At 40.5% G+C, this 27,968-nt stretch overlaps 1 protein-coding gene across 2 annotated transcripts in view; it reads right to left on the reverse strand.

Moving 5' to 3' along the window:
• DCBLD1 (discoidin, CUB and LCCL domain containing 1) overlaps positions 1-27,941 on the reverse strand; it is a 50,581-nt gene extending 22,640 nt beyond the window's left edge. For both annotated transcript variants that reach the window (XM_051792161.1, XM_051792160.1), the window contains exons 1-4: positions 27,569-27,941; positions 11,914-12,126; positions 1,274-1,411; positions 667-718 (exon numbers count right to left, since the gene is read on the reverse strand). In XM_051792161.1, coding sequence (XP_051648121.1) covers positions 667-718; positions 1,274-1,411; positions 11,914-12,126; positions 27,569-27,815 — 650 coding nt within the window. In that variant the 5' untranslated portion in view covers positions 27,816-27,941. The remainder of the gene's footprint in view (positions 1-666; positions 719-1,273; positions 1,412-11,913; positions 12,127-27,568) is intronic.
• Between the last annotated feature and the right edge of the window lie 27 nt (positions 27,942-27,968).

Below are 27,968 nucleotides of genomic sequence, written 5' to 3' on the forward strand. Positions count from 1 at the left end.
AGAAATGCTTTCAAACCAATAATTATTTTAGCAGCAATTTCTGGCTGGTGGTCTGTTAGTGAGTCTAGGGGATAAATAAATGGGCCCTTGAGTTTATAGGTGGACTGGACACTGTAGCACACAAAGAAACAGAAAAGCAGTTTTGCAAGGGCACTTATTTCTGTCTAATTCTCTTGTTCTAGAAATGCTACTATGTGAGTTTTCAGTGCAGATGAGATAAGAAGCCTATATGCACACTCAGAGAGCAGCCAGAAGAGCACAATTTATTACCACTTCAAATCCTATCACAAAGTTCAAGGAATCAAGAAATTATAGCTTGTCCTCAGATAATCTTATATCAGCTGGGATGTGATCTGCTCTCAGAGGGAGCACAGGAATTTAAAGCTATTTTGAATTTCAAAGTGGAAACTGTTTTTATATATACCATATATATGTGTGCCCTAACGAGTATTGCTGAGAGCTCTGCAACTCCATTCCATCATTTTTCTGGGCTGCAGACTTCCATTCTGCACTATTGCTTCTCGTAACAGAGCCTTACAGCATTGGAACTCAAAAAAATTCACTTCTTCAGAAAACCAAGACTGTTTTCTAACATTTTCTAATGACTGGACCAGATGACATACAGCAAAGCAAGCCAGAATGCAGAGAGCTACAAACCCTCTTTACCTGAATTCAGCCTTTGTATAGTGGTTTGCTCGTTCCAAACAGGTGATTAGATCTGTGGAAAGTTTACAAATGTCAATTCCCATTGTAGGATGTAGAAATAGAGATAAATATTTGGTTAAATGTGTAATTACCTTTAAAGACCCCTCTGTATAATATTTAAGCAATTTTGTTAGACTGGAAGCAACAGCTATGGTTCTCCCTCATTCTTTTCAACTCTCTCTTTTACTCCTCTTCTGTTTTACACCTTCATCAAAGTTGAACAGACCTCCAGAACATTAAATGTAGGAATGAAAATAATAATCTGTCCTACCCCGTGCTCCTATCACAGTAAGGTGGATGCTGGAGCCCAGAAAACAGTGGAGCTTCAAGGAGAATGTATTAATTTTCTCTTTCACTGGGCCTTTATTGCAGATGGTCTAGCAGCCATTATATCTGGTTAATGCTACAACTATTCCTTGCACACATGCTATTAAAAATACCTTGGTTGATGATAATCTGGAAATATTTAGGATCAAACATTTGGGCTAAAGTCTATGTGTGTAAAGAAAATAATGAAATAGGGGGGACTATGCCACTAATCCTCTACTACTTTTGGATTTCACTTTACCTGGATGATCACTACTGGCATAGGACAACAGAAAACCTCGTCCTGACACATGGGATCCACTCTCAAAGTGAATAGTTGCCTCATTGCTATCCAGAATGATTTCTTTGGGGACAGGCATCACATTACCACAATACGGCCCTATGGCAGAACAAAGAAGATTTCAAAAGTTTAGATGACATAATTAGACTGGAATATTCTCATGATTAGCAAAGAGTTTCATAACACATCCATTCTCTTTCAGTAACAATCCAAATGTTGACAAAAGGTTTTTGGCTTCAGTCCTTTATGGGTATGAGCTATAAAGTTATCCTGACAAGGAGTGGCCAGGATCCAGTTGTCTCTCCGTGGCAGAAATTCCATTATGTGTCTCTCATCACATAAGCCTTAAGAGAATGATTAATGCCCTTTGACCTTTGAAGTATAGCATGCTTACAATCAGCAGTAATTCATTAGAGAAAATAACAGAACATTTAAAAGCAATCCAAAGGGTCTAGGCAGGGTCCCCTAGATAAACTTTCCAGACACATACAGCTCGTGCTGCTGTAGCACAGCAGCCAGTCAGGAAGGATTAAGATCACGGAGTACCTGGTTTTCAGGGACCTTCGTGCCACAAATCATACTACAAGACAGTTAACACCTTACTGGGAACATTTCTTAATCTTTTCCTTTTAAAAACACCATCAGGTCATGGAATTACACAGTTCAAGTCTCCAGAATTTTAAAGGAAAAGGAGAGGTAGAGAAAGGGGAAGATGAAGGGAGTGGAACAGGGAGACAAGAGCCTTGTGCTTACATTGAATTAGATAAGGGTTTTATAGCTACCAACTACAGTATCTTGGAACAGTCTTTGGGACACTCCTTTCTTGTGAGAGCAGGCATGCCCAGGACTCCTAGTAATTACATTTGCTTCTTCAGAAGTCAGTTCCCAAAGGGAGCATTCCTTTGAGACTGCCACAGTCTCTGCGCTTGCCTTCTGTCACCATACCTGGTGCAAACACTTGTCCCTGGCTACCCTCAGGCACAGATAATACAGAAAACCCCAAGTAGTTTGGGTACACTTGTCCGAATTTATGAGGCTATTTACAATATAAACTGCAAAGAGGTTTTGTAAGGTGGGAAACAGATTTTTTTTCCCAAGAGAAAAAAAGATACAAGCGACCCTTTACGAGCCTTCAGCCCATCTGTTCTGTTGAGGTGAATGACAGCTTTTGTGTCCTAAAGTAAGTCTTTGGGATGAAAAATGATCAGTTTAATTTTTCCTAGACAACCTCATTTTGTTGATTGTGGCTACTTTAGGGCAATTTGGAACTGACTTCTGAGACACAAGAAATTACATTCACAGCATGACACAAATCTGATGAGTGATACCCTTCCTAACAGGCTCCTAAAAGCTTCTTCATTTTACTTGATATTCTGGGGTTGGGGGGGGGAAGGAGAGCTCTTTCCCAAATACTTCATTTGCCTTATTACAGCTATAAGGTCAGCCTATAGAGTAGCCTGATAGGAGCCAACGACAGCCAGCTGTCAGCAGAATGGGACAAACAAAAGAAGGAACTCTTGCCTTTTGGCTTATAAAAGTCACATGGTGAAGCCAGGCAGGCAGAGAAACAAGAGAGGAATATGACATTTCCCTGGACTACTCGTGTGTTGAAAAATGACTCACGACTTAGTCAGAGACAACAGAGTCTATAAAAAGGGTTAAACAAATTGCTTAGGAAATGAACTTATCAAAAAGACAGCATCTGACACCGTGTCATGCCAGACAACTGCACAAGTGATTTTTTTGAGAAGGTCTTTTGTGTCAGATTGCAGTGGGAGAAGTAAAGTGCTAACTTAGATATTTTTTTTTTGAGAGAGAGAGAGAAAAGGGAAGAAGACAGAGAGGCATTGCACTTCTTCAAAACAAACACCTGAGAAAGCTTTAGTCCTTTTCTTCTCTGAAGGACTGTCTGTACATATTTTCTCACAAGTACTCTTTGGCTTTCTCCCTCGCAGCAATTGGCACTGACCTATCTACTCTGTAGGTATAATTTAGATGACTGATTCACAAAACCACACATCAGCTGGATCAGGGATGAGTGTCTCCTCCAGTAGCAAGTCTACATACGTTCCATATAATTATACAAACAAATCACACATCATGAGCAAAACCAATAAAATAAAATATAAAATAGGCTAGACTTACAGAGTTGTATAATCCAAATGAAAGCCAGAAATTCAGAAACAATCAGCTTAAGAAATCAGCATTTGATGTCTAAAGACAAGTTTCTACCTGTGATAAATCCAAAAATGGTATTTTTTGGATTTAAATCCAGGCTATGGTATTTTCTGCTAAGAGCAGTTCTGGTGTACTGAGAGATTTCCATGGGTAGCTCAAAATTAAGGGGGCCTAGGATGAATTCCTTAGAGAATACAGAAACAAGAAAGATTATGCACTCAAGGAAGGACTATTTTCTGAAAGTTTATCAGTTTTCTGCAAAGATTTTTAAGAAAAAAATAGGTGTGGGATTTATTAATACTCTAAAACATTAACTTGTTCTCTTGATGCAAACTAAGGAAGGCTTGCAAAATATTTAAATATATTTTTTCGCAATAAATCAGCGAAACACCATGTCAGCACTATACTGTGAGGTCCTCAGACTTGCCTGAGGTCTAGCAGAGTTTATTTCCATGTTATCAAATACAGAAAGAAGTGCTGAGAGGTAGTGCTCAGAAAAAAAAGTGTAAGCATTATCTCACCCCTATATTGATGTTCTTAGAGAAGCTGATCAGACACCAGGTTGGCTTAGAGGTTTTCTACTCCCTGAAAAACTAGACGTGTACAGTCCGTTTTTCAGGAAAAGGTGTTAATCCACTATTTTTGCTGTTTACTGTGTTTAAAATGACCTGTGTAAAAGCACCTTTCTGATTTGATTTACCTAATAATATTGGTTTTGGTTTAGCAGCACCTCACTCCATTTTGCCAGGTTTTTGCAGAGTGGCTTTTTTACCTCAAATTTTCATTTTCCCCCAAATCAATTTATTTTACATTGATGGTCTTCCAAGAAATTCTCCAGGGGAACAACCTAGTAATGCTTAAAAAATAAAACTGATTCAGGATCAAGACAATTCTCTGGGTTCAGTTTTGACCGATGAGAGAATTTTATGCTTTCATCTGTTTCCTAATTTTCTTTAGAAAAATAACATCTTTGTTTTTATGGACTCTTTCCTATGCACTTCCATATAGCAATCCTCCATTTCCTTTCATGCTGTAAAGCCAGAGACAAGATAGTCTTGTGGTCTCTCTGCATTTCAGCTTGTGGTGTGCCTGAATTAGATGCACTTTCTATATACACAGTAATGCCTAGCAGATTTGCTCTCCATTGACTTACCCATTACCTTGAATACATATATTGTGAGAATTTATAGGCATTAGAAGTATAAAACTAATCAGCATCTGTAAACATTAGACTTCATCTGAAAACTCTATTTACTACTCAGTATTTTCCATTTTAAGACAATTGAGGTATTTGGCAAAAATACTTCTAAAACTCATACATTCATATGTGCTCCCTGTGTTGTCTGTCCATTCCACCTAGGATTTATTGATTTATGAGCTGTCTATATGAATACAGTACAACCATAGTTGAGATGAGAGATGATGGAGAAAGCCTTGGTTTGTGTCTGGTATGAAAATGAGAAACTTGCTTATAGGGCCCTGTTAATTTTTACTGCAGCATTTGGACTTGACTCTGGATAAATATCTAATTCCCAAAACTGGAACTTAGCCAAAAATTTTTAAGATCCCTTTTGAGAACTGCCAGATCACGTTATCAGTTTTTCATCTCCTAATGTTAGTTGTGAGGTAAGTTGTTTTGCATATTCAGTTTGAAAAACGAGTCATGAATGCTGATCTCTCTCTGTTTCCTGTTAAAGTCACTTGGCTGGAGCTCTGATGGGGTAACTAGGCAGGATTATTGAGTTTGTTTACTAAGAACAAAGAAAAGAGTTTGATTTAATAAACAGATGTGTTACATGTGATGAAACTGAGTAGGTGTTTTCCATATTTCAGTATTATTACATCTAGATGCCAGGGCCTTTTCTTCTTTCCGTGCCTCATTAACAAGTTGACCCAACTGTGGTTCCGTCTGTTCGCTCCAGATTCTTTATATATACATATATATATATATATACATATATATATATGTATATATATATAAAAATATAATTCTGCAGGAGAGATATTAGGAGTCTAAGGATTTCAAATATACCTAATTTAATTTAATATTCTCTATAATTAAACTAACATTTAATGCCTTTCCTCCAGAACATTTGATCTGCTGGTATGGTCTAGCTGGCTTAAATTAAATACTTTTCTTTTGGAATCACTGTCTCCAAGTAGTATTAACATCCTGCAAGATACACAGTAAATTGTCTCGTGGATATCCTTTGGATTGCTACTCTGGAGACTGAAGAGACTATTTTATGTGTTGTTTATTTTTTAAATGTTAGCAAAGGCCTACTGCTTTTGTCTTTTTCATAATAATCTGATGATCTTTACAGCATTGTCTGGTTTTATGAGGTCGAGTTTATTTCTCCTGTCAACCAGGCTCTGGCACAGCTCATGAGCTTTCTTTGTTGAATTATGTTCCTTTATTTTTTCTACTTCCCGTAAGAAGTACTGTGCCTAGAGGACCCTCTACTCTTACACCAGCTGGCAATGCCTACATGCCGTTTGTTTCTGTAGTTCTTAATACTTTCTGCCTCTTCTATAAGGCTTTTGCTTCCTTTTAGAAGCAATTATTTCCCTCTTTAGCTATTGAATGTCTGGTTCACTATGCTCATTCTCCTTTCAAATTCCCAAACTTCACTTGAAATCTGCAGTTTGACATTCACAGAGGTCTTTAAGAAACTCAGTTTAGATATCAAATCATAACATCCTCCGTTCAACAGAGAATCTTCTTCCTTTTTTTTCAGTCTTTACTTAGAGAATAAGCCACAGTTGTCAGGCAAGGTGTAGCAACAATCCCATAGATCTTCCTCTCCAGTTTTAGTATGTCCTGATGCATTTGTTTGGGGAAAACAATGTTTTAAAATGTCATCCTTATATTCAGTCGCCTTTTCTCAAATAAATCAACTTGGCATTACCTCAGTAGCTGGGGAAGGACAGGGGATATGATGAACACAGATTATGCTTGTTTTGCTTCAGAGCTAAAACCTCATCCAGAGTGCAAGTCTTTCACAAATACCACACAAAACCAGCAAGGATCTGTTGTATGAAAACACCTGCATTCTCAAAATTCATCTCCATCCTACATTCACACAAATACTTCATAAGCAGTATGAAGTAACTCTTGATAAGCAGTAAGTCTTCCTCTCCTCCAGACCAAGAGAGGTCCTCTTTGCTCCAACCATGACACGCACACGTGCAGAGGTAACAAGCATGACCCCACAAGGACGTGCCAGGAGAGAAAAAGTGCTGCTCTATGTCCTTCTTTGCAGGACTCAAGCAAGGTGGTGTTTAATACTCGGTAGATACAAGCTGACAGAGTAGTCAAGATGAGACAGCCTGATTATTCAACATTTAACTCTGTGCAACACAGTCTGACCCCAGGCTGAGTGGTAAACATTTCTTGTTTTAGGAAAAACAAATATAACTTTCATTTACTGTTTCCAAAGGGTTGCCAAAGACTGCATAAAGAAAAGAAAAAGGCATCCTCGTTTGACTGGAGAAGTAATCACAATTAAAAAATGGAGGGTCTGGACCACCTGCACAGGCTGTACATCTGCCTGCTTGACTTCAAGTGAGATCCCTCACTTCTAACATTGCTGTGGTTTTAGCCAAATCCAAAGACAGAATCACAGCAACAGCTAGGAATCGTGAGTGAAGAGCTGTAGTTTAACAAGAACCAGAGAATAATACATAATACACTGTATGCAGCTAAAAGAACGGTCCATTTGATAAAACAAAACACAGACATTCTTTCTTGCATCAATCTTTCCAAATCTGAAACCTCAGGATACTCAAGCAACCACTCAGGCGAAACCCAACTGTTAGAAGAGTTTTGACTGTTAAGAAACTGCTTGACTTGATCTTCAGCAAGAACTTGTCTGGGCATTTCCCTGGGTTTCCTGAAATACCAGAAACAATACAATAATAACAAGTTTCCTTTGAGGGACAAAAAAGAAACCTGGACACACCCTTTATTCAAGCAAGATATTTATTTCTATACATAATAAGGAGAGACTGGTTTGATGAATCCCCTCAAGTCATAATGACAGGTAGGAGGCATCCAAAGGCACTTGGTTCTCCTGCACACCTGCACACACACATGTGCACACTCTCAGCAACTATTAGACACCAGTAAATGCTCAATTTGTCTAACAGCCCATAGTGGCGGGGTGTGGGGAGGAGAAAGCATTTTCAGTAATTTCACTATTTCACATTAGTTACCGGCTGTAAATTATGCAAGAACAAGTCAACTGCACTAACTCTCCAAATTATTACTAGTCACTTAGCAGCTCTGACATCCACCCCAGAGGAACACATCAATCTCCTACTGACTGGAAGTGAATGAAGAAGTAAGTAGGCACTTATCTCTTCTTTAGTCTTTCTCTCCAGTCAGGGCTGATGATCAGCTCATAAAATTAAGGGAAAAAAATACTAAGCCATTAGATGGGGAAAAAGACAGAAAAGGCAAAGAAAAAGGGTCAAAAGAGGTACAGAATTGTGATAAAGACATATAAAGAAGCTGACTAAAAGCAGTTCCTGTCATACTCTTCAAACATTTATGTTCCACCTTCCTAAGTAGTGCAAATTTTGTTCTTGAGAACTACAAGGCTGACATGGTTAATCTTGTTTTCACATATCCCTTTAACTAATTAAAAAATCAGAAGCTCTACTTCAGAGCTCAGTATTTTTAATATGCTCAGATAATGCAATTAACTCGAGAAGAAAAGCATTTCGGTAAAGGCTTCACCTTGTGTACACTGTGAGATTATGCTCATAATTATTTTTATTCTAGATTCTTTTTGTGGGACAAAACCCCCCATATTTTAATCCAGTGAAAAGCTATGCCTTTGAAACAGAACATGATCATCTATTTATTTCTCCTAGAGACAAAACTGTGCTAATATTTAAAGGTTTGTCAGACAAAGGTGACTCAGTTCAACCAAAATGGGTGTTAGGCTCCCTTTGCTGACTGATGATTAATATTTTCACATCTAAGTCTGGATACAAAGATAACAGCTTGAAAGAAAAGGCTTGCTACAGGTTCTTTTCTATGGTGAACACTGAAGAAAATAATTTGCAGAGTAATAACCCAGAAATACAGTGTTCAGACATTTTATGTCTCCAGTTTTAGAGCTTCATTAAGAGTATTTAATTATCATCTTTTAATTGCAATATTGGAGAAATCTAAATGCAATAGTTGCCTTCACAGGTCCATCAAAGGTGAGAAGTGCTGTAGTGTCACATTAGTGTCTCAGTTGAGACTCAGAGAGGCTTCAGTACATCAGCATACCCAACAATGCGCTTTTCTAGGAATGAATTGTACTCTTCTATCAGTCTACAAAAATCAAGGAATGTCCTGAACTTAAATAAAATTTGCATGCAAGTGGTCTAATCTGTAGTCACCAATTTACAAAAGTGAAGACATCCATGTTACAGCTAACATAAATCAACTAATCCATTTATTTGTATTTAACAGCTTCCCCTTATTGCACAGAATAGAAATACCCCAAACACAAATTGAGTTACTCTTTGTTGTATTGCATGAGTCGCTGCAGATGGTTATAATCATGAATGAATCACAGTTAAATGTAAAGACTGGAAGAAATCTGAAAGGAAAACAATACTTTGTCATCTGAGTCTTCTTTACCCTAATTTTATATTTACACGCATAATCTAGTGTTTTGCCTCTGACCGATTTTCTAAGCTTCAGATTCAACACTCAGCAGATGTTTGTACTCATACTGACATTCACACTGTTGTCTTCTGTAGAGTTGAAGAGATCAGCATGATATTTAAAACATATTTCCCTTTGGATCTTATTGTCTTGTAATTGCAAACCTCTTAAATACAGAGCAAAGACTGCTTGGCTAATTTGAAACATGAACAATATTCACACTGCCAGCTTTCCTACTTTGCTTTTTAGGTTTCCTTTTTCAAACCCAGGTCAAATACAGAAAACATGCAAAGATGAGTTTTTAATTGCTCAGATGTTTCCAATGACTGCAAAATATTTTCAATGCTCTGTCTTCCTGTGAAATAATTTCGATGGCAAAGATAGGTGTCTCCTTGGCCAAAGGGAAGATGTTGACCTGCCTGTAGATGTTCATGAGGAGGAGATAGTTGCAAAGAGGAGATCTGGATTCAGAAACAGCTGTCTAAAATGACACTTAACAGACTGAATGGATGTAGCAGTGTCTACTCACAGGGCTTCTTTTGCTGACATAAATGCGTATTAAAAGCCAGAGCTATAGCAAAACTACTGAAAAAAATTACTTAGAGGAGCTCTAGTCTCATCCAAGAATTACTGTGTCTTTTAAAACACAGGGGACATGATGAATTTATGCCTATAGAACTATTTCCACACTGTTGTGCATGGATTGACCTGAATGTAGAGACTTTGTAGGTATGCTGGTGGGAAAGTCTACAGTGAGCTGCAGACCACAAAAAAACATTACAGAGGGTATGTCTGTTTAACCTATAAAACTGGTTTAATCAGATATAAGCAAAATCTGCTAATTGTGCAGTTCATTATGAGAATGCAAATTATAGTCCACATGCATGTAACATTACCAATTAGGTCTGAAAATGGGTGTGGGAATACTTTAAAAAAATTAATTATGTGGATTTGATTGCATAATACACAGGTATTCTGTGCTTACAGGCTGAAAAACTGCAGGATAAACTATGTGAAGATGCCTTCATGCCGATGTGTAAGGACTCAAAATTTCAATCAACATCCAAGATTCATTTTTCACTTCAGAAAAAAATATATTGATTCATCCCTGTTTCCAAGATACTTTGATTAGAAATGCCAAGATAGTATAAATAAAAATTATTCAGATATGTTAATATAATATCAACCACCTAGTTCTTACAGCCAAGTACAGGCAGACTGTGTCAGGTAAATACAACTCATTACTTACAGTTATGAAATGGATCATAGAACCATGGAATGGTTTGGGTTGTAAGGGACCTTAATCTAATTCCAGCTGTCCCCACCATGGGCAGGGACACTTTCCACTAGATCTGGTTGTTCAGGGCCCCATCCAACCTGTGTTTAAACACTTCCAGGGATGGGGCATCCACAACTTCTCTGGCCAATCTGTTCCAGTGCCTCACCACCCTCATAGTGAAGAAAGAAATAAAAAAAAATCCCAGCACATGTGAACAAAGATGTTCCTTATGCCTCAAATCAAGCTCTATGCAAGGCTTAGACATCAGCATGTCACTGCCCACTCTTAGTGAAGGCTGTTTCAAAATGTAATACCTCCCCCATGAGAAGAGTAATTACCTTTACCTTCCTTTGAGAGCAAGGTTTTAATACTTCACTTGATCTTCTCTTACCAGATGAGTGATAAGCCTATCATGCTGATGAATGAAAGGCAATCAACCCTCCTTACTACTAAGATATCTGTTAGATCTCATCCTTGGAGAACCACATACTTTTCTGAGCCAAGCAATAAGCTGAAAAACCTGCAGAGGCTCTGTGTAGCTCATGTCTTTGTCACATTTTCCCATTGAATCCATTCTGCTTGTTAAGTCCAGTACAGCACATTCAGCTTCAGCTGACTGATGGGCTACAGCCCATTCCTAACAGGCAAAATCTTAGGAACTGTCAATTCTTGAGTTTACTCCTACATTAGGGATCTCCTTGCAGCCTTGGATTTAAATTAGACCTCTGAAAAAGGGCACATTGACTTGAAAATCAGTTTGATTCTTTTAGAAAGTGCAGATCAAAGTTTCAGTGACATCTGACTGGGAAAAAACAACTTGAGGAAGGCCTCAGGTTCTCCCTGGGGGAGGATCCTGTTGTTATGATTGTTTAAAGTGCACAGCTATAGCAGATTATTTACTTATCTTCCTGTGCAAATCTCTTACAGCAGTGCAGTCTGGCTTCATGCATTTAATATCTACATGTATTAAAGCCTGTACATTAGCAAAGGTTATCAGTGGCTAATAGGTAGCAATAATAAAGGTTATCTCTTCTCTGCGCCATGAACTGCCTAGAAATAGAGACACGCAGGATCATTTGGCTCCAATTTCTCATCTTTGTCTGGTTCACGAGCAAGCTCTTTCCCTGTGCAAGGGAACAGGGCTGCTACAGATCCACAAACTTGCTGTACCAAAACTGTGACAGTGAAGCTCTGCAGGTCTGAAGGCAGAGCCCTTGGGGTGGATGTGGCAGAGCCAGGCATATGCCCTTGTGTCCCTGGCAGCCCCTCTGCAGCAGAGCATGGCAGCACCCTTGGCCTGGGCAGAACTACACACAGTGTGAGGGGCAATGGCCTCCCATACAGAGAAGGACACACTTGAATATGAAAAGGAGGAGGAGAGGACAGAGGCTGACATTTCTTGCATTTTGCTGAGCTGGCCTTTTACTCACGCTTTCACCATTTCATGCATTGACCATTGTCTTGTCTTTTACGTACCGTGCAATGTTGAAGAGCTCTGGATGGTAAGGTAGCTGGACTCGCATTTCTGTGATTCGATATCCAGGTCTCCAATTTTCAAAATCAGGCGTTTTCCTTGAGGCACTTGGATTTTCTTTTCACAAAGTGTGTAGTTTGGGTATGTACCGGGATAGTTCTTGGATGCCAGCGTCCCACTGTCTTGATACATCACTGTGTGCCCACATCCATCCCCTGCAACAGGAGAACAAAAAAGGAAAAGAAATGTAATAAGAAAAATGTAAAAGAAATAAAAAACATATAGAGAAATACTGGCCACATAATCACGTCTCGTGCACTTTCCCCTTTTAAAAAAGTATTTTGAAATACTCCATTTCAGTTCTACTTCTGTTGGAACACAGGTAACAAAAATAAATCTAGTCACATTTCTCTTGTAAAGCAGTAGAAAGGGGGGTTGGAAACACTAATGAACTAAGCAGTATTTGACAGTACTGTACAGACAGTCTCTCTGGCTGTCTGCTTTACAGACAAACCCTACTGAATTCTGAAGAGAGGGTAACTGAATCATACATGAAAGCACAACAGACATGATTTAACTATGTACTATCATAGACCAAACACCTTACTTTCTTGTTGGCTTTCTTGTCTCAATTGCACAACACAAAAAAGCACGGAGGACAAGGTGAAGACACAGGAGAGTCTTCAAAAGGGGGATGTGCACTGTTAATGGTACGCAGGCTACTTCGCAGTACATGCCTGGAAATACAAGTGCTGCTGCCTCCTTGCTCAAGGGGTGAGGGCAGGTGCCCGCAAAGTGTGTTTTCATGGCACTGTATAGGAGCCAACTTGGCTTTAGAGCCTTTCCTTGGTGGAGAAGCATCTGAGGAACAGCTGCAGCAGAACATAGGACAACAGGAAAAGGCACATGGAAATACATGGGGGGATGTGTGGACTGACATGGAAAACAGGAAGCATCCACAGAGGGGAAGGAAGCAGGTATCAGATAAGAGACCTTGACTATTAAAGGAAGCAATTTTTACTGAACTATTTAAAAGTATACTAGGAACTTAAAACTGATATATTAAAGCCTAAGCCATTTCATTCTGCTCAATCATCCAAATAATGGAAACTTTTGCAACAGTGAAACTAGGATCATATACATGTGCATGTAGGCAGTCCTTAGCTTTAGGTCAGTTAGGGCATAGGCATTCTTTACATAGGAGTCTTGTATACTGCTTATCTTTATCTGTGCAAAACTGAAGCTAATCCAAGAAATGTTAATAAAACAGACAGTCCTGCAGAGCTGAGAATTCACAATGTCCTCTTTAACTACCCAAAATTTTACTTTTGGGGATATTTTGGTTAAACTGTTTTGGTTTGTGCATTTTCATTACTATCTGAACTTCCTTTCACAAACACTAGGTAAAACAAACTTAAGGTTTCATAAGATTATTTAAAAATAAACAACAAGAAATGAAGTGTTGAAAAAGAAACATGACTTATTGGGGTTTGTCGGGCAAAGTGGCATGCTATGCAAAGATAAGCTCCAAGCTATCAGACTTTGACTTACTACCATATAATTACATATAATTTTATCCAAATCACTCAACTGTTTTTTCACAAGCAACCACATTTATTTTGAAGTTTTAGCATTACTACTAGCTTTGTTGCCTGCTATTTATTTTTGTTGCAGGTTCGTGCTGGGAATAGAGGGGAATAGAAGATACAGATCCAAAATCAGCTCACTGTAAAACATGTTCAATATGTTGTTTTCAGATCTTGTTCACATGCTTTAAAAAAATCTGTTGTTCCAGTTTTTTATCTAAGTGTTATTGATTTTAGGATGCATAGGAAAATACTCAAGATGAAAGAAAAACTAGACTCATGAGCAAATAATCTTTTAATGGAAGCTTTCTGCAACTGGAATAAAAATATAAAGAGTAATACAGTACACGAGCTATCAGCTTTCTGAACAGAGAGAGGGGTCCACAGAGGTCCAGAAAATGTAAAACCAGATCACTTCTAGCTGAACACAGTACAACCTTGCTGCCTATGTAGCCAACTGCTGTGTAATAAAAAAAAATGCCCATGGCCTTCAATTTACACTGCATGTTTCTATCTGTGAGCATTTGCTTTAGCTGGGCTGATGAAAATAAAGTAACTACAATCTTGAGCTTAGTTTGCAACTTATCCTTATTAGGAAAGAAAAGGGAAAACAAAGGGTGAAGTTACAGGACCACATGGGGATGAACTCCTTAGAATGGAAAGTCTAATATTCACGTAGTTTTCATCTCACTGGGCTATATTCTGGCCTGTGTCACCTTGGTACACTCCTAAGGATCCTTTGTGGTATAAAATGCTCCTCAAAAAACTGTAAAGACATTGCTATCATGGTAAGACCCTGACAACTGTCCAGGTCACACAGCCTTATATTTCTGAAGAAAGTGTAGAGGCAAAACTGTGCATGAGAGACCTCAGCCTGCCTTTGTCGAGGTTATACAAGGTCTTGTTCCCAGGGAAACTCCTTCTTTTTTGTTAAATCTGTCTTTGAGTCAGAGTATTAACACCTGAACATCTTTTGAGCTAAGAATGCATAAATGCTCTTTTCTGACTTTTCACTAGTGGGTCATGGTCATTCAAACACTCTAGCTGATGAGAGGTAGGCTCAGCATCAGCCTGCACCTGTGACATCCCTTGCTGCCTCTGTTCTTGCCTGCCTCAAAGGAAAAGCTAATGATAAAAGCTTGTTTGCCACAAGAACTGAAGCAATGTCCAAGAAGTCAGACCAAGTCCTAGTAACTATTGTTTCTTACAGAGAAGGCTGACTGCAGCTCTGAATTTTGAGTTTCTCAGCAAGATTGCCAGAACAAAGAAAAATCTTACACTGAAATTTGCTGTAAAACCCATCCTAGGGAAGGAGTCAGAAGGTACAGAGGGAAGGTACAGCAAAGCTCAGGATCTCATGGTTTAAAGAGAGATTTAATGATTAAATGTTAGTGAAAAAAATTACAAATATAACACCATTATATAACAAGGGCTCAGAAATGGAGGCAAGTTGTAAAAAATTCAAAGCATATCCCTATTTTCAAATGAAAAATGTGAACAATACTACCATTAGTTTTGTTCTTACTATTTTCCACAGAAAATTTTGATTTCCAGCAGAAATGTATTGGTCAAACATCAAAAACACTGAGTTGAAAACACAACTCCTTGTCCTTATGAAAACTATCATTTAAATTCCTGACGTCACACTCTTTTCTATAGGCACAGCTCTTCTGCCTGGAAATATGTTTATTCGACTAGTCAGTTTGACACAGAATTTCTTGCTGACACTGAATTTTAAATTAGCACTACTTCTGAGAACTGTTTTCTATCACCCCATTTGGCAAGAAGCTGGCAGCCTTGCCTCAGACATCCAAGTTTCATCACTTCTCACTGGACAGGAGCAAAGCAAATATTTGAGCACGAGGTATTCAGCAACCAGAGTCTAAACCCACTTAGATTTAATAAAATCTCCCCACAGCACTAGAAGTTATTTAAAGCACATCAAACATGCTTTATAAAAGAAGTTCCCATGGGCATTTGAATCAAGACCAAGATCATAGTCTCTGGATCATGGCCCTCTTGGCCTCCAGGTTGTACCGAAGACAACACAGCACTGAAATTAGGGCTGTTTACCAGAGATAAAAATACTCTCCTAGGGCAGATAATGGAAACAGCTCCCCAAGAAGTGAGAACCACAGCTGCCACCTTCTGCCACAACAGTGAGCACACCACTCACACCTTGCTCTGTCTCACATGGTGCTCACTTGTGCATCTTTTTAAAACCAAACCCGGGACCCCACCAGAAGACACCAGCACATGTCTCTGTGGTGAGAGCAAGAGGAGATACCAAGTGGCTGGTAGATAGTACCATTTCCCACCCTCAGACACACATGTGATTAATGTGTGTGGGACAAGGTGGAAAAGTATCTCCAAGCTGCTGTGTCTGGGCTGGGTCTCACCATGGCTGCTGGCTAACAGGCAGGAGGGCCCCCTATGGGATCTAACCTGCCCAGGAAGGACATAGGTAATGAAATCAATGTTCTCAAACAAGCTCTGGCTCCACACTGTGAGCTACCCTCGGCACAGCCCCTAACAGATTCTGAGGCTTTAGCAAAATGATGGTGGTGCCAGGGGCAGCACAGCTAGAGATCTCTAAAATGATGCTGGTTCCTTCAGGCACCCTCTTATCATCCAGAATCACCTGGCTAGGACGATTCGCTCCTCCCTTCCCAAGCCCAGCACGCAAGCTGAGCCCTGGTCTCTCACTCCTCTGCTCCCTGGGCTTTTCCACCCCTTACAACACATGTACACGTGCACAGTGCCTTCATCCAAGCAGTCATCACATCCCCTTCTCAGCTAGGGAAAAGGTTACAGTTTTTCAAATAAGTGCTATAAAAAGTTTCTATGTGCTGCACCTTTCAGAAACATGTTGATACGGCCAACTACAAAACAGTTACAGAGTATGGTATCAAAGCACATTTTCAAAAGCATTGCTACAATATCCTGGCTGCAAACAGCTGCCTTTTTCATCCTGATTCACCCTCATGAAGCAATTCATAACAGATTGGACCTAATCCAGGGCTAAATACGTGTTATACCTAGGCCTGTTCATATGCTCAGCTTGTGGTTCCCTTCCCCCCTTCCATCCCATCGGACAAGCCAATTCACTCTTGGTACCAGCATTTCACTCTTGGTGTCTCTGGTTACAGACTCTTGCTACCTGCTGCCCCTTGGCTGCCCATCTCTTCCCACCAGCATGAAGCCCCACAAAGCAACTTTATCTCCCTGCCTCCTCTCCCAGTTTGACATCCTTTTGCACAGCCACCTTCATGGTGATGCCTGGGACAAGGCATGCTCTCCCCACCCTGCATGAGGCCAGGGAGCAGAGCTGTTGGGGGCTGATGGCCTATCCTTCCTTCCCACTCCTTTCTCCCTTGAGAGGAGAGAGCAGAAAACTGTTTCTGTATACTTAAATTTTTGATTCAGACAAAAAAAATCAGCATTTTCTGAAAAGCCACAGCTGCAGATGGACAGTGTCAAGGTGGAGAGTCAAGGGTACATCTCTGAGAGCTCTGATGAGAAACCCACAAAGAGAAATAAGATTTGTCTCATCTTCCACATTGCTTTCACTGAAGTAATCACTCCAGCTTATTAAAAGCTACAATATAACTGAGCCAAGAAGGAGTTTTGCATCTGTGTTTGAAATGAGTTATGCATAAGAACATAGAAGTATCTAAAAAAGAAATCAATTCCTTCCAGTCAAACCTGTGCCATCCCTGCTCACGTGGGATAGGGAAAAAGACAGGGAAAAACCAAGTTTCTTGCTAAATGCCATAGAAATCCACTGGTGTGGTCTGAAAACACTTCATGTTTTCATACAGCTACTTTAACTTCCATTACTAGTGGAATCATGCACACTGCAAACACAGATGTGTTCATGCCTTCACTGCTTTCTGAGGTGACGGAGTAAAATCTAGAGTTTAGTTTTTCATCTCTAACCTCTCTGCTGCCAAACCTGGGTCAAGAGCATCAGATCCTTATTGTGCCATTATAACAGAAGGGAGAGAGCTCCACACAGCCAAGACCTAAACCCATCACTTTTCTAGAGAATGGTGAGATGTCAGACCTTTATGCTTTTTCTGGCAGTGACATCAAGCAGGTAACTAAAACGAAGGGCAACATCACAGTCCTGTGGCATGGCTGGGCAGGTGAGTACCCCCAGTCCTCCTTCCCAGCAGTGCTAGGGGTCAGAGCCACAGGCACCATGTGGGCAGTGGGGGGATGGCCATGCATTTGAGGATTTCACAAACCACCAGATTCAGGACAGATGCCACTTACACCAGCCAAGCAACTGGCTGAGCCCTACTTCTAAAGTATATAAATACACAGCAGGATTTTTTCAAAAGTTCAGCTTTACATCTTCACAATATTTTGTGGATACAGCAAAAATAATTTTCAAATAATGAAAGAAACCATTAAAAATTAAGGCAAGTCTATAATCATCTGAAAAAAAAAACCAGTGATTGGTATCTTCCATGGCCTTTCAATTAGTATTAATATCTGTTTAAGGGAAGAAGTCTCCCACTCCACAGTATGCCATACTACAAAAGGAAAAACAAATAGTGTGTAAACATTTTCTTTGAATTGCATTTTAATTTGACTCCATTAGGTTCCCAGGAAACATTTTAACTTCTGCTGTAGCAGCTCCTGAGGACACCCATTTTGCTGCCCAAGCTAACCAAGCAGTGGCTGGCAGGAGGGCCGAGAGCAGGAAGAGAAGGTAGAGCAGCAGAAGAAACAAAGGAAAATTGTGGAGTGCTGATTTTGTTGCCCAAATTATTTACTTATGAACTTCAAAGGGATGCAAAAGAGAAGGAGGCCAAATAAACCACAGAATGTTTTCCCCTCCTCTTCACAGACGTTATTTATTGTAATGTTGCTCTTAGAGTAGAAATGAGAAAAAAGCAAATGATCTCCAGTTGGTTCCACAGTGGTTCCATAAATCACAGATTCCCACCATGTGCCCATCTGCAATCGCCTCTATAGCCTTTCAGGCTCCAGCTGGGGGCTGGCTTTCCTCAGGGTGTCCTCTGCAACCAGCCTCAGGAGATGTTCTGCCTCAAACGTGTAACAAGTTATTTTGGTAACCAGTTGGATTACCATCATCCAGTACAGAAAAAAAAAAAAAAATCCCTGACAACCCCTCTAAATGTCTTATCTAGCAAAGTAGCTTACATCCATACTACCATTTTTCAAAGTTAAAGAGTTTTTTAGCAATTGCAGCACAGCCATCTGCCAGTAGCCAGGGAAATCTTTCCAGCTGTGCTGACCTACATGCTAGTGACTTTGCTGGATTGCTACAACTGACCTGGGCAGCTTTTACTATCCCAGAAACCTCTCACCCTTGCAGAAATTCACAAAGGCAAAAACCTAGCAAGATCTGAGATTTTATTTATTTAGCTGCTAAAAGGTCAAAAGAAAGCAGAAGTCTCCTTATAAGCAACTTCGCCTGTCAACAGAAAGCCATATTCACTGAAGAGGGAACTTTACATTCAGCATGCAGGTTTGAAACCTGAACAAGTAGTAAAGTCTTACTTAAACTAACAAAAATGCAAACCAGAAACTCTCTCACTGAAACTCTTCCAGTATCCATAAAGACTTGATTAACTTTGCTACTTAAAATAACTTCCTGGAAAGCAACCATCTCATCTGCTTATACATTTTAGGGACTTGTATCAGGATGAAGCCTAACACTGCCTGGCAGGAGACCTCAGTGACAGGACAATTCAGATTACTGTAGAAATCACAGTGCAAAAGAAGAGAATAGCAGCTACAGCCCGGTAGTTCCTTTCCTATGAATTTTGTATGAGTACACAGGATTAAGAAGGTGCTGCATTCTGTGAAGAACAAAATCCTGAAACACAAAAGGGATAAGGTTTATACAAAATTGCAAATAGCATTGTACAGTTTTCTTACTTTGCTTTTATTATATATGCAAATAGTAGCAAATGAGGTTTGCCTTTGATTTTCAGTATCACTATCTGGTTCCATCACAATCTGTGAAAGATAGACAGTACCAGAGTACATGTCAAAAATAACTATGGTTTATAGTTGCTGCTTCTAGGACTTAGGTAGTATACCCAAATGTAGTCCGCCAGAGTGGCAAGTTTCAGCATTGGAATTTGCTTTTCAGCACTCTAAATACAGCAGTCTTGTGCTTGTGGGTGTGAGAAAACTTCTAAGCCTTTTTAGCTGCTGAAACAAAAGAGATTTGTAGATTATTTACTTATTTCCTGCATAGCTGCATTTAATATTTGTCAGTGCTTTTCTTTTATGAAGGTGGCATATTGCTGAGATTGACCACCTCAACATCTTACTATTCTGTGTGGTTTTGGACAGAGATAGGAGAACAGAGTTACATATGTATGGAAATCTCAGACGAATTTTAAGTGTAGGGTCCCCTTTTTGCAAAAGGGAATTTGATTTTTTGTTTTCTAAATAAATACCTGCCTTCTTTGAGATACATGCCCATAGTATGCACCTCAAGTGCAGTGAAGGCACTGAGAAGTTAATTCCCAAGCACTTGTAACTGCATACTTGGAAAGAACTGTGAAGGATTCTAAATGAGTGGGAAGATGGCCATGCTCCACCCATGGTCATCATCCACCTCTGTAGAGTAACTCAGAATCCTGTTGATGCTTCAGTGCTATGAAGGTTATGGGGAACAAATATCCCACAGACAGAGGTTTATTCCCTGCCCCTCTGCCTACAGCATCCCAGCAAGGTGTCGAAGACACAGGGCTGCAGCAGGAGATGGAGTTCTCTCCAGTTGTGTGCTGGGCTGCCCCTGCATTGGAGGGACATTTTGCCATTAGGGCATCTCCTCTGATTCTGCTGATTTGTGGTAAACATACAGTTGAATTTTTATTAAGGGTTTTTTCAGGCAAAGTAGGAAATGCTAATCTTAACCGAAAGTCATATCATATATATGCAAATTGTTTGCTCTACTTTCTCCATCTGTTTTCTTCTCAGGTTTTTCTCTTCACTATGCTTTACTGGAGATTAACTTACAGTATATTGCACCAAATTTGGACTGTGTGGGAAACATATGCTGCAATCTCAGGGCCAGACTCGAATATTGGGTTGCACAGGAATATTCACAGCAGTGCTAAGGACTGACAAACCCACAGGGACAGGAAATTTAGAGACACCACAGTAAGGAGAGGCTGAACCAGAGCTGTTCCAGTTACAGTAGCAGGTGGGAAGGCAAGATTTCAAAACAGTTTTAATTTGGGCAAGAGGAAATGGCTGAACATGACAGAATGAAACTACACACTCCCCTTATTTTAATATGTAATTCCCTTGTTAGTGTGATACAATTCAAACAAGATAGAAAGTTAGCAATGATGCAAGGTGGCCTTTTTTTCTTGAAATCAAACCTATCCTGGCTTACTTGACAAATCATGCATTCACCTTTTATGCCTGTATTTCTAGGTGAAATATGTGATTTGTTAGTAAGAAAGGACAACAGAAAGCATGCCACTTTTCTGCGAGCAAATTATGCAGACACTCCATTATCCCCAAGGTATAAATTAACAAATATCTCTTAAAAAAATTAATTGGTTTCTGATGGAAACAATAATCGCCTTTTATTAGCAAGATATATTTTTTTCTTTTGTCTTTTTACTCAGTGAACCCAACATCTAGGAAACTAGTTATTTCCTTCTTGGTTATTGCAAATTAACAAGAAGTGGTTTCTTGCAACTCCAGCAGGAATGGAAGCAAAAATTACCTGAATTAAGATTAACTTACTATTCTGACCTGAAGCACTGAAAGCAGGAAATGCCTTCTATCAGTATTGTCACATTACCAGCCTGCCTGATGCTTGTCATCAAGGTATTAACCACAATGGTGCATGCAGAAGCTCCATACACCAGGAAACTTTGTGACTTCTCTGGCTAATTGTGGTTACAGATAGTCACTGTGAAAAATATTTTAAATTAAAAAATAGAGAGGAAAGCAGCTACAGCATTACTTAAGTACTGTAGTCTTGGTTGTGGTACCATATATGGCCCATCATTTCTGTGACATGTTAATATGAGACTGCACAAAAGGTATTTGCTAATGGATGTAGAAAATAGCACAGAAGAGTGTATTTTATGCCCCTCTGTGTACATCACGTACACTGAAACCCCATAATTTCATTTTGACTGGAATTTTTTGATTAGCAGTACTATCAATCATGTTCTCCAGTTTTGAAATAGAATACAGCAGAAAGATCTGAGCAGTTTTTCACTCATTTCAAGAGTGAATACCTCAGTGTAACTGCTCAATTTATTTTGATACAGTTTTATTTTGCTTTCCACCTCCAGAATACAGGGACTGAAATTCATCTAAAAACAAAATAGCAGATTAATTTTCAAAACACAAGCACTAGCAAGGACCATGAGTTTAACCACACCTCTTCTGTCTGTGCTAAAATACCAATAGAGCAGTAAGTACTGACTCTTCGGGTTTGAAAACGTTAACACTTATGACCACTCAAAAAACCTCCAGTTCTGTAGCTCACAGGCATTTCAACTTCAATTCCCTTGTAGCATGCTGACATAAGATACATGGGATAATATAAACTTCTGTCTTTGGGAGAAAACTGAAACAGGGAATGCAATAGCTCTAATGTGAGCCATGGACCTTGCTGCTGAAGTCTCCCAGCGGAGGGGGACCCACAGGATACCTGAATTTATTTTACAGGTTAAAATATGTATTTTCATAGCTGGAGGACAAAGTGGATTTATTTTTTTTTTTTTTTTTTTTTTTTTTTTTAGTGTGTGTGTGTCATGAGTTCATTTTACAAATGAAGCATAGCTGACATTAAGTCAAAGCAACACGCCAACACAGAACTGGTGTGGCACCAGAGCAAAACACAAGTAGTTTCAGACAGAAGCCGCACAGTTACCACAGCTGCAACAACAAGGCTCAGGCATGTAACAAAAGCCATTCTGTTCGGGTGGGTGAAGAAATCCACCTATGCCTTCAGCTTTTTGAGTTCTCCCCTGCTACTCCATGAAGAAAAGTTTTGTTTGATTTCTGACAGGCCTTTGTATAGCATGAGGGATCACATCCAGAATTCCCCATGTGTTTTTGTAATTCAAAATAAAACAAATAAACACAATTTTTATGCAGAAGACATGAACATCTGGAAGATGACATCAACATGACTTCAACTTTAATGTCAAAGCAATAGACTGAACTCCAATATTGTTGAACAATTTGTGGTGGAAGTGCCAGAAACCTGAACATCATGGAATAAAATTGTGATGGATACAAAGTTTCTGCCACAGCTGAGGGAAGAAACAATGTTTTAGAGCTTTACTAAATGACTCACCAACACTAAGGTAATTACAGAAGCAACTTGGGCATAAATGTGTAATACTAAATATAAAACTGAAGAAGATACTGGTCCTGTAGGAGGACTGGGGATGGGATTTCTAGTCTTGCCTTGCTCTCTTTTCCCCATTTATTCTTCTGTCCCTCATCACGGCACTTGAAAACACCTTTAGTGAAGCTCTTTAGAGATGGGTAAAGACTGCAAAGCATGGGTACACTTGTCCTTCCCTCTGCCCATGTGGGAGAGGGAAGAATGGAGCAGCCACCCAGGAAGCTGCTACCACCAGACAGTAATCCTGTCCCATCAGGGGGATGGAAATAACTAGTAAGGTCACATTGGGACCGGAAATCCTGCTCAGGGAGGATGAGAAAGTCCCATCACCACCAAAATAAGCCTTCACATCTTGGAAGGAAACTCCCAAGAAGCAAGTCCTGTCTCTGTCAAAAGAAGAGACAGGGAGAGAGGGAATGAAAAGACCAAAATATTTCCTCCTCATAACACTCAACTCCCAGGCTTAATTATACAGGATCAACAATCCTAACCATAACTACTGGCAGGCTCTCTACATACAAGAGCCAACCTCAAAAATGTGGCTTTAGCACTCACACAATTTTTACAGACAAAAATCAGTTTAATTAGATAGCTTGTAATTTCTTTTGAAAGCAAAAATGAAAATCTCTGTATACTCTTAAAACTAGTCAAACCACTCTCCTTTTTTATTTAAACATCACTATTAGCTTGTCCCAGTTTGAAGTTTCCCACTCACAGTTGTAACACTAATTAAACCTTTTGGGGAAGTTGTGTGCTCGTTCTTATGCATTGCTATTAATATTTTTTTATTGCAGTTAGCTGGGATCCAACACCATTCCAGTCAGAAGGATTTTATTTGGATTTTGTCTGGCTTATTTTATTCTTAGCAGATGGTGCAAACCCATGTGTTGATGAGTACATGCCACAGGAGAGCATCTGATACGATACAGCCAGCCCCAAACTACAGTGATGTCTATGCTGAGGACTTCATTGCCTGCCACCATGTAGGACCACACTTCTTGGCACGGTGTGTTAGCTCAGATGGGCTTTCAAAACTATACTACTGGTACCTAAGGTGGGTTTGAGAAGGTATCTTAGGCATCTACATACAGTAGCGTGAGCATCCTCAAAGTTGGTTTTTTCAAACTAATTTTTACTGTGCTACACATGTAACTCAAGTGGACCAAAGGTGACATAGTTTTACTAAACAGAAATGAATGTATTTTTGCATGTGCAAATCAACAAATAATTTTCATGAAATATCATTCAGTAGCCATGTAGGTAACAACTTTCCCAAAGCATCTTCTCCTTGCATTGTCAGCAAGACTCTTGGTAGCCTACCTGTCTCTTATTTTGTTTGAAATACATCCCCTGATAAACTAAAGAGAAGTACATATAAAGAGCTTAGCGCTATTTATAGCAAAGTCTGTGTGACTGAAAACATAGCAGTTTTCTTGTGGTGGGTACATGTATTGCTTACGAACTGCAACTGGAAAACTGTTGCCTCCCTCTTTAGCAATTCTAGTCAGCATTCCCAAGGCAAGAGAGAGAGCCAAGGAAGGAAACAAGACATAAGGACAAAACACAAACAAACTGAAAATTTACCAATTACTTATATTCAAAAACTGGAGGGGGGGTGTACAAGAAAAATTCATCTCAATCTGCATTTCAAACTGCTGGAAATGGGCATACAAAGTGGATTAGCAGGATCACATCAGTATTCTTCAGGTAAGGGTTTTGTGAAAGCCTCTGAGAACAGGCATAATCATTCATAATTACTGGATACACTGTTGTCACATTAAATAACAGCCTTTCCTCAAAACATTTAAAAGTCTACTGCCCATCAATTCTTGCAACTGGGCATTGGGTGCAACTGGCAACAGATCCAGGAATACTGCAAGCACAGCTCACTCTGGGATGCTGATCTGCAAATCCCACATGAACTAGTTTCATAGCTGTGCTTTATTTGAAGTGAAAATAAATGAGGTACAGGAAGAGCAGTGGCTTAAATCTTGTTCTTAATAGATTAAAATCCCCATTCCTCTTATGCTTTCCTACAAACAAACAACTCTCAGGTCATTTTAAAGTCCTATTGGCCAGAAACGTGACAGAAAATGAATGAAAGCTCTGAAAGACTAAGATCCAACTCTCATTTCTGATACCCACAATTACATGCTTCAAGGTCTTTTAAACGACTCCAGAAGAAAAAACAGGGAATGGTGAAAGGCTTTGCCTCCATTCTGCCTTGGGTCCTAAATGCTGGAGGAGACTTTTAGAGGAGGTACCAGGTCAGGCACGGCTGTGTGAGGTTGGCAGGCAGGGAGTAAGGCATGTTTTATAGTCATCAGCAAAGAACTGAAACCCCAAGAGAAGATCAGCGCAGAGCAGAGTAAAAAGAGAAAAGAACCACCTTTTATTAGAAATCCCAAAGCTATTTATCACTCATGGGCAGTCACAGATGCAGTATTTGTCCCCAGATGAGACCTACTAAGCCTAAAAATATTTTTAGTTAAAATCAGCTCCCTAAGTGCTCAGCCTTTATTATCATTATTTTATGGACAACAAAATTCCACATTCATAGTTGTCCTGGGACAACACATACAGTTAACATATTTTCAAGAACAGAAAGAGAGTTGACACCTGGACTCTGCACACACTCATATATGAGCCATTCTCTGAAGTAACCAAGTCACAGTGAAAAAAGGGGACTTTCCTTAATTTGAAACTTACTTAAGTAAAAGAACATAAGCTGTAAAAGCTGCTTCATCCTTGTTCTGTATCACCCCCCCAAGAAAAAAACTAAGGGAAATGTGAAGGTTGCAGGTTGTGCAGCCAGCTCATGACAGGTCAGAAAAATGTATTGCTTTATTTTTAAAAATGGGTATTTTAAAATCAATATACTTACACCAGCACATCTTTGAACCAGCTAGTGGGAGATACCAGTGGTGAGGAGATATAGAATTATCTGAAACTCAAGCCTGATTCACTCTGACACTTCTCCTGCTCCATTACAACTTTTAAATCAAGTCAAGAAGCTTGTGTAACAGGAAGTTTGTGTCCACTTATCTCCTTTCTCCACTGGTGTGACTTTAGAACACTTAGCCCCTAATTTATAGGGTAATAGTAATAAACAAACACATAGAAAAACTGCCCTCTGAGGAGAAACGAAAGCGGTGGGACAGAGAATCAACATCTTTTCTGCTTTCTAGACACTGGACAGACTTGTAAATTTGAGTTTGATCCAAAAAGAACCAGGCAAAATATTACTTGTGTTTCCATGCTGTTGGTTTGATATCATGAATACAACATAAATGCTTTTACCAGTTAATGTGGGAATACAAACAAGGAGGGACATTCATACTTACTGCTCTGTGTTACTGTATGCACAAAAACCCCCAGAAATTCCAACAAACTTACTGTTTCTCACTCCTCGAATGACTTTCTTCTCCTTGAGGTCATTGTGTGAGAAACAAACATTGGTGAAAGAAGAAACAAACAAAAAACTCCAAGAAACACTGACAAAAAGAGGAGATTAAAGGAATATTTTTTGTTTGCTACATATGTTTCCTGAAACATATCAAATTGGAGTCCCAACACACTGAGGACAGAATAGCAAAGCTGCCATGAAGCTGGTAGGTGGAAAGGCAACAGGACTCACACCAAACTCTCCCTTCTGTGGAGATCCATACCAGAAATCTCTGTTAAAAGAAGGTTTTAGGAAAAATAGGTATAAATCAGCCAAAGTACTTTGTGTCATTGCCTGCGTGCAACGCTAATTCACATCACTGGATTCTGAAATTTGCAGCCAAGTTAGAACATCGATAGGGGAGCTTCTAATTTATCTGAATGCATTGTCAAGCTCATTATGACGCTTAGCTTCCAGTATTAACTATTTTATCGGTGGCTGTTAGTGAACTCTTCTAAGAGAGGTGCATCAGGCCATGCAATGCCACTGCCAGAAGGTTGCAACTCCTCGGTAGGAGATCTCAGTGTACTTGTAATTTACACAGGAAGCTTAACCGTGAGCCGCATAAAAACAGATGCTAAAAAGAACAGTACCTGCGCCCTAATTGCAACAAACTGCACTATCACAAAAGGGCTCGTAAAATCCCCTGGAGATTCCTACGGAACTTTGTCCCGGCATGTGTATGGGCATTTCCCGTTTTCAGCGAGGCAGTGGGAGAGCAGAGCTGCCTACAGGCAGTCTCAGCTGTGGGACAAGGGCTGCCGGCCCCGGCCCCGGTCGGAGCAGACGCGGTACTGCCGGTGTCCGAGCGTCTCCCGCCGCGCCCCGGGGCTCCCGCCGGGGCTGACGAGGCGCGGCCAAAGACGGGCGCCCAGGTGGCCGCTCCCTGCCTCCTGCGCGCAACTTGCCGGGGACTTTTTCGCCACTTACTTGACTTATTAAAAAGCAAAACAAAACAAAATCCTAATTAACAAAGATCAAGAAAGACGCAGTATACATTTACCAGAAGGCCGGTTACCACTTTAATCTCGCAGCTACTCAGACACGGGGATAAACCCGGCGAGGATTAACGAGGTCAACTATATACAGCCCTGAGAGCAGCTCAGGCTACGCTCACGCCGAGCAGCGAGGCGAGGACGGTGGGGATCCCCCCCAGCAGCCACCGCTCGCCCCCGGCGCAGGGAGCCCCTCGGGGGCCGTGCACGCCGCCGATATCTCCCCCCCCCCCCCCCCGCCCCTGGACTCACCCAGCGTCTCCGCCCGCAGCCAGAGCGGGGCCGAGGCTCCGAGCAGCAGCGAGAGCAGCAGCGAGGGGGCGGCCCGCGCCCCCCCGGCGGGGCCCATGGCTCCGGCTCTCGGCGGGCCGGGCAAGGCACAACTTCCCCACTTCCCTCCTGCTCCTTTCTCTTCCTCTCCTCTTCCTCCTCCTCGTCGTTGAGGCGGCTCCGGGGCCAGCCAGCGCTCCCGCGGAGGGGGGCGGTCAACTCCCGGCATCCTTCCCCCCCGCAGGTGTTCCTGCGGAGGCGGAGAAGGGGCCGTGCAGGGCTGCCTCTGGCCCCGTGCCCCGCCGGTGGCCGGGCTGCAGCGCTGCTGCCTCCTGCCTCCCTCCCTCCTCCCCGGTCTGGGGCTGGGGGTGGAGAGAGGAAA

Source organism: Manacus candei, unplaced genomic scaffold, assembly GCF_025592945.1.
Source record: "Manacus candei isolate 608988 ecotype Guabito, Panama unplaced genomic scaffold, ASM2559294v1 h1tg000034l, whole genome shotgun sequence".
Classification (NCBI taxonomy): Eukaryota; Metazoa; Chordata; class Aves; order Passeriformes; family Pipridae; genus Manacus; species Manacus candei.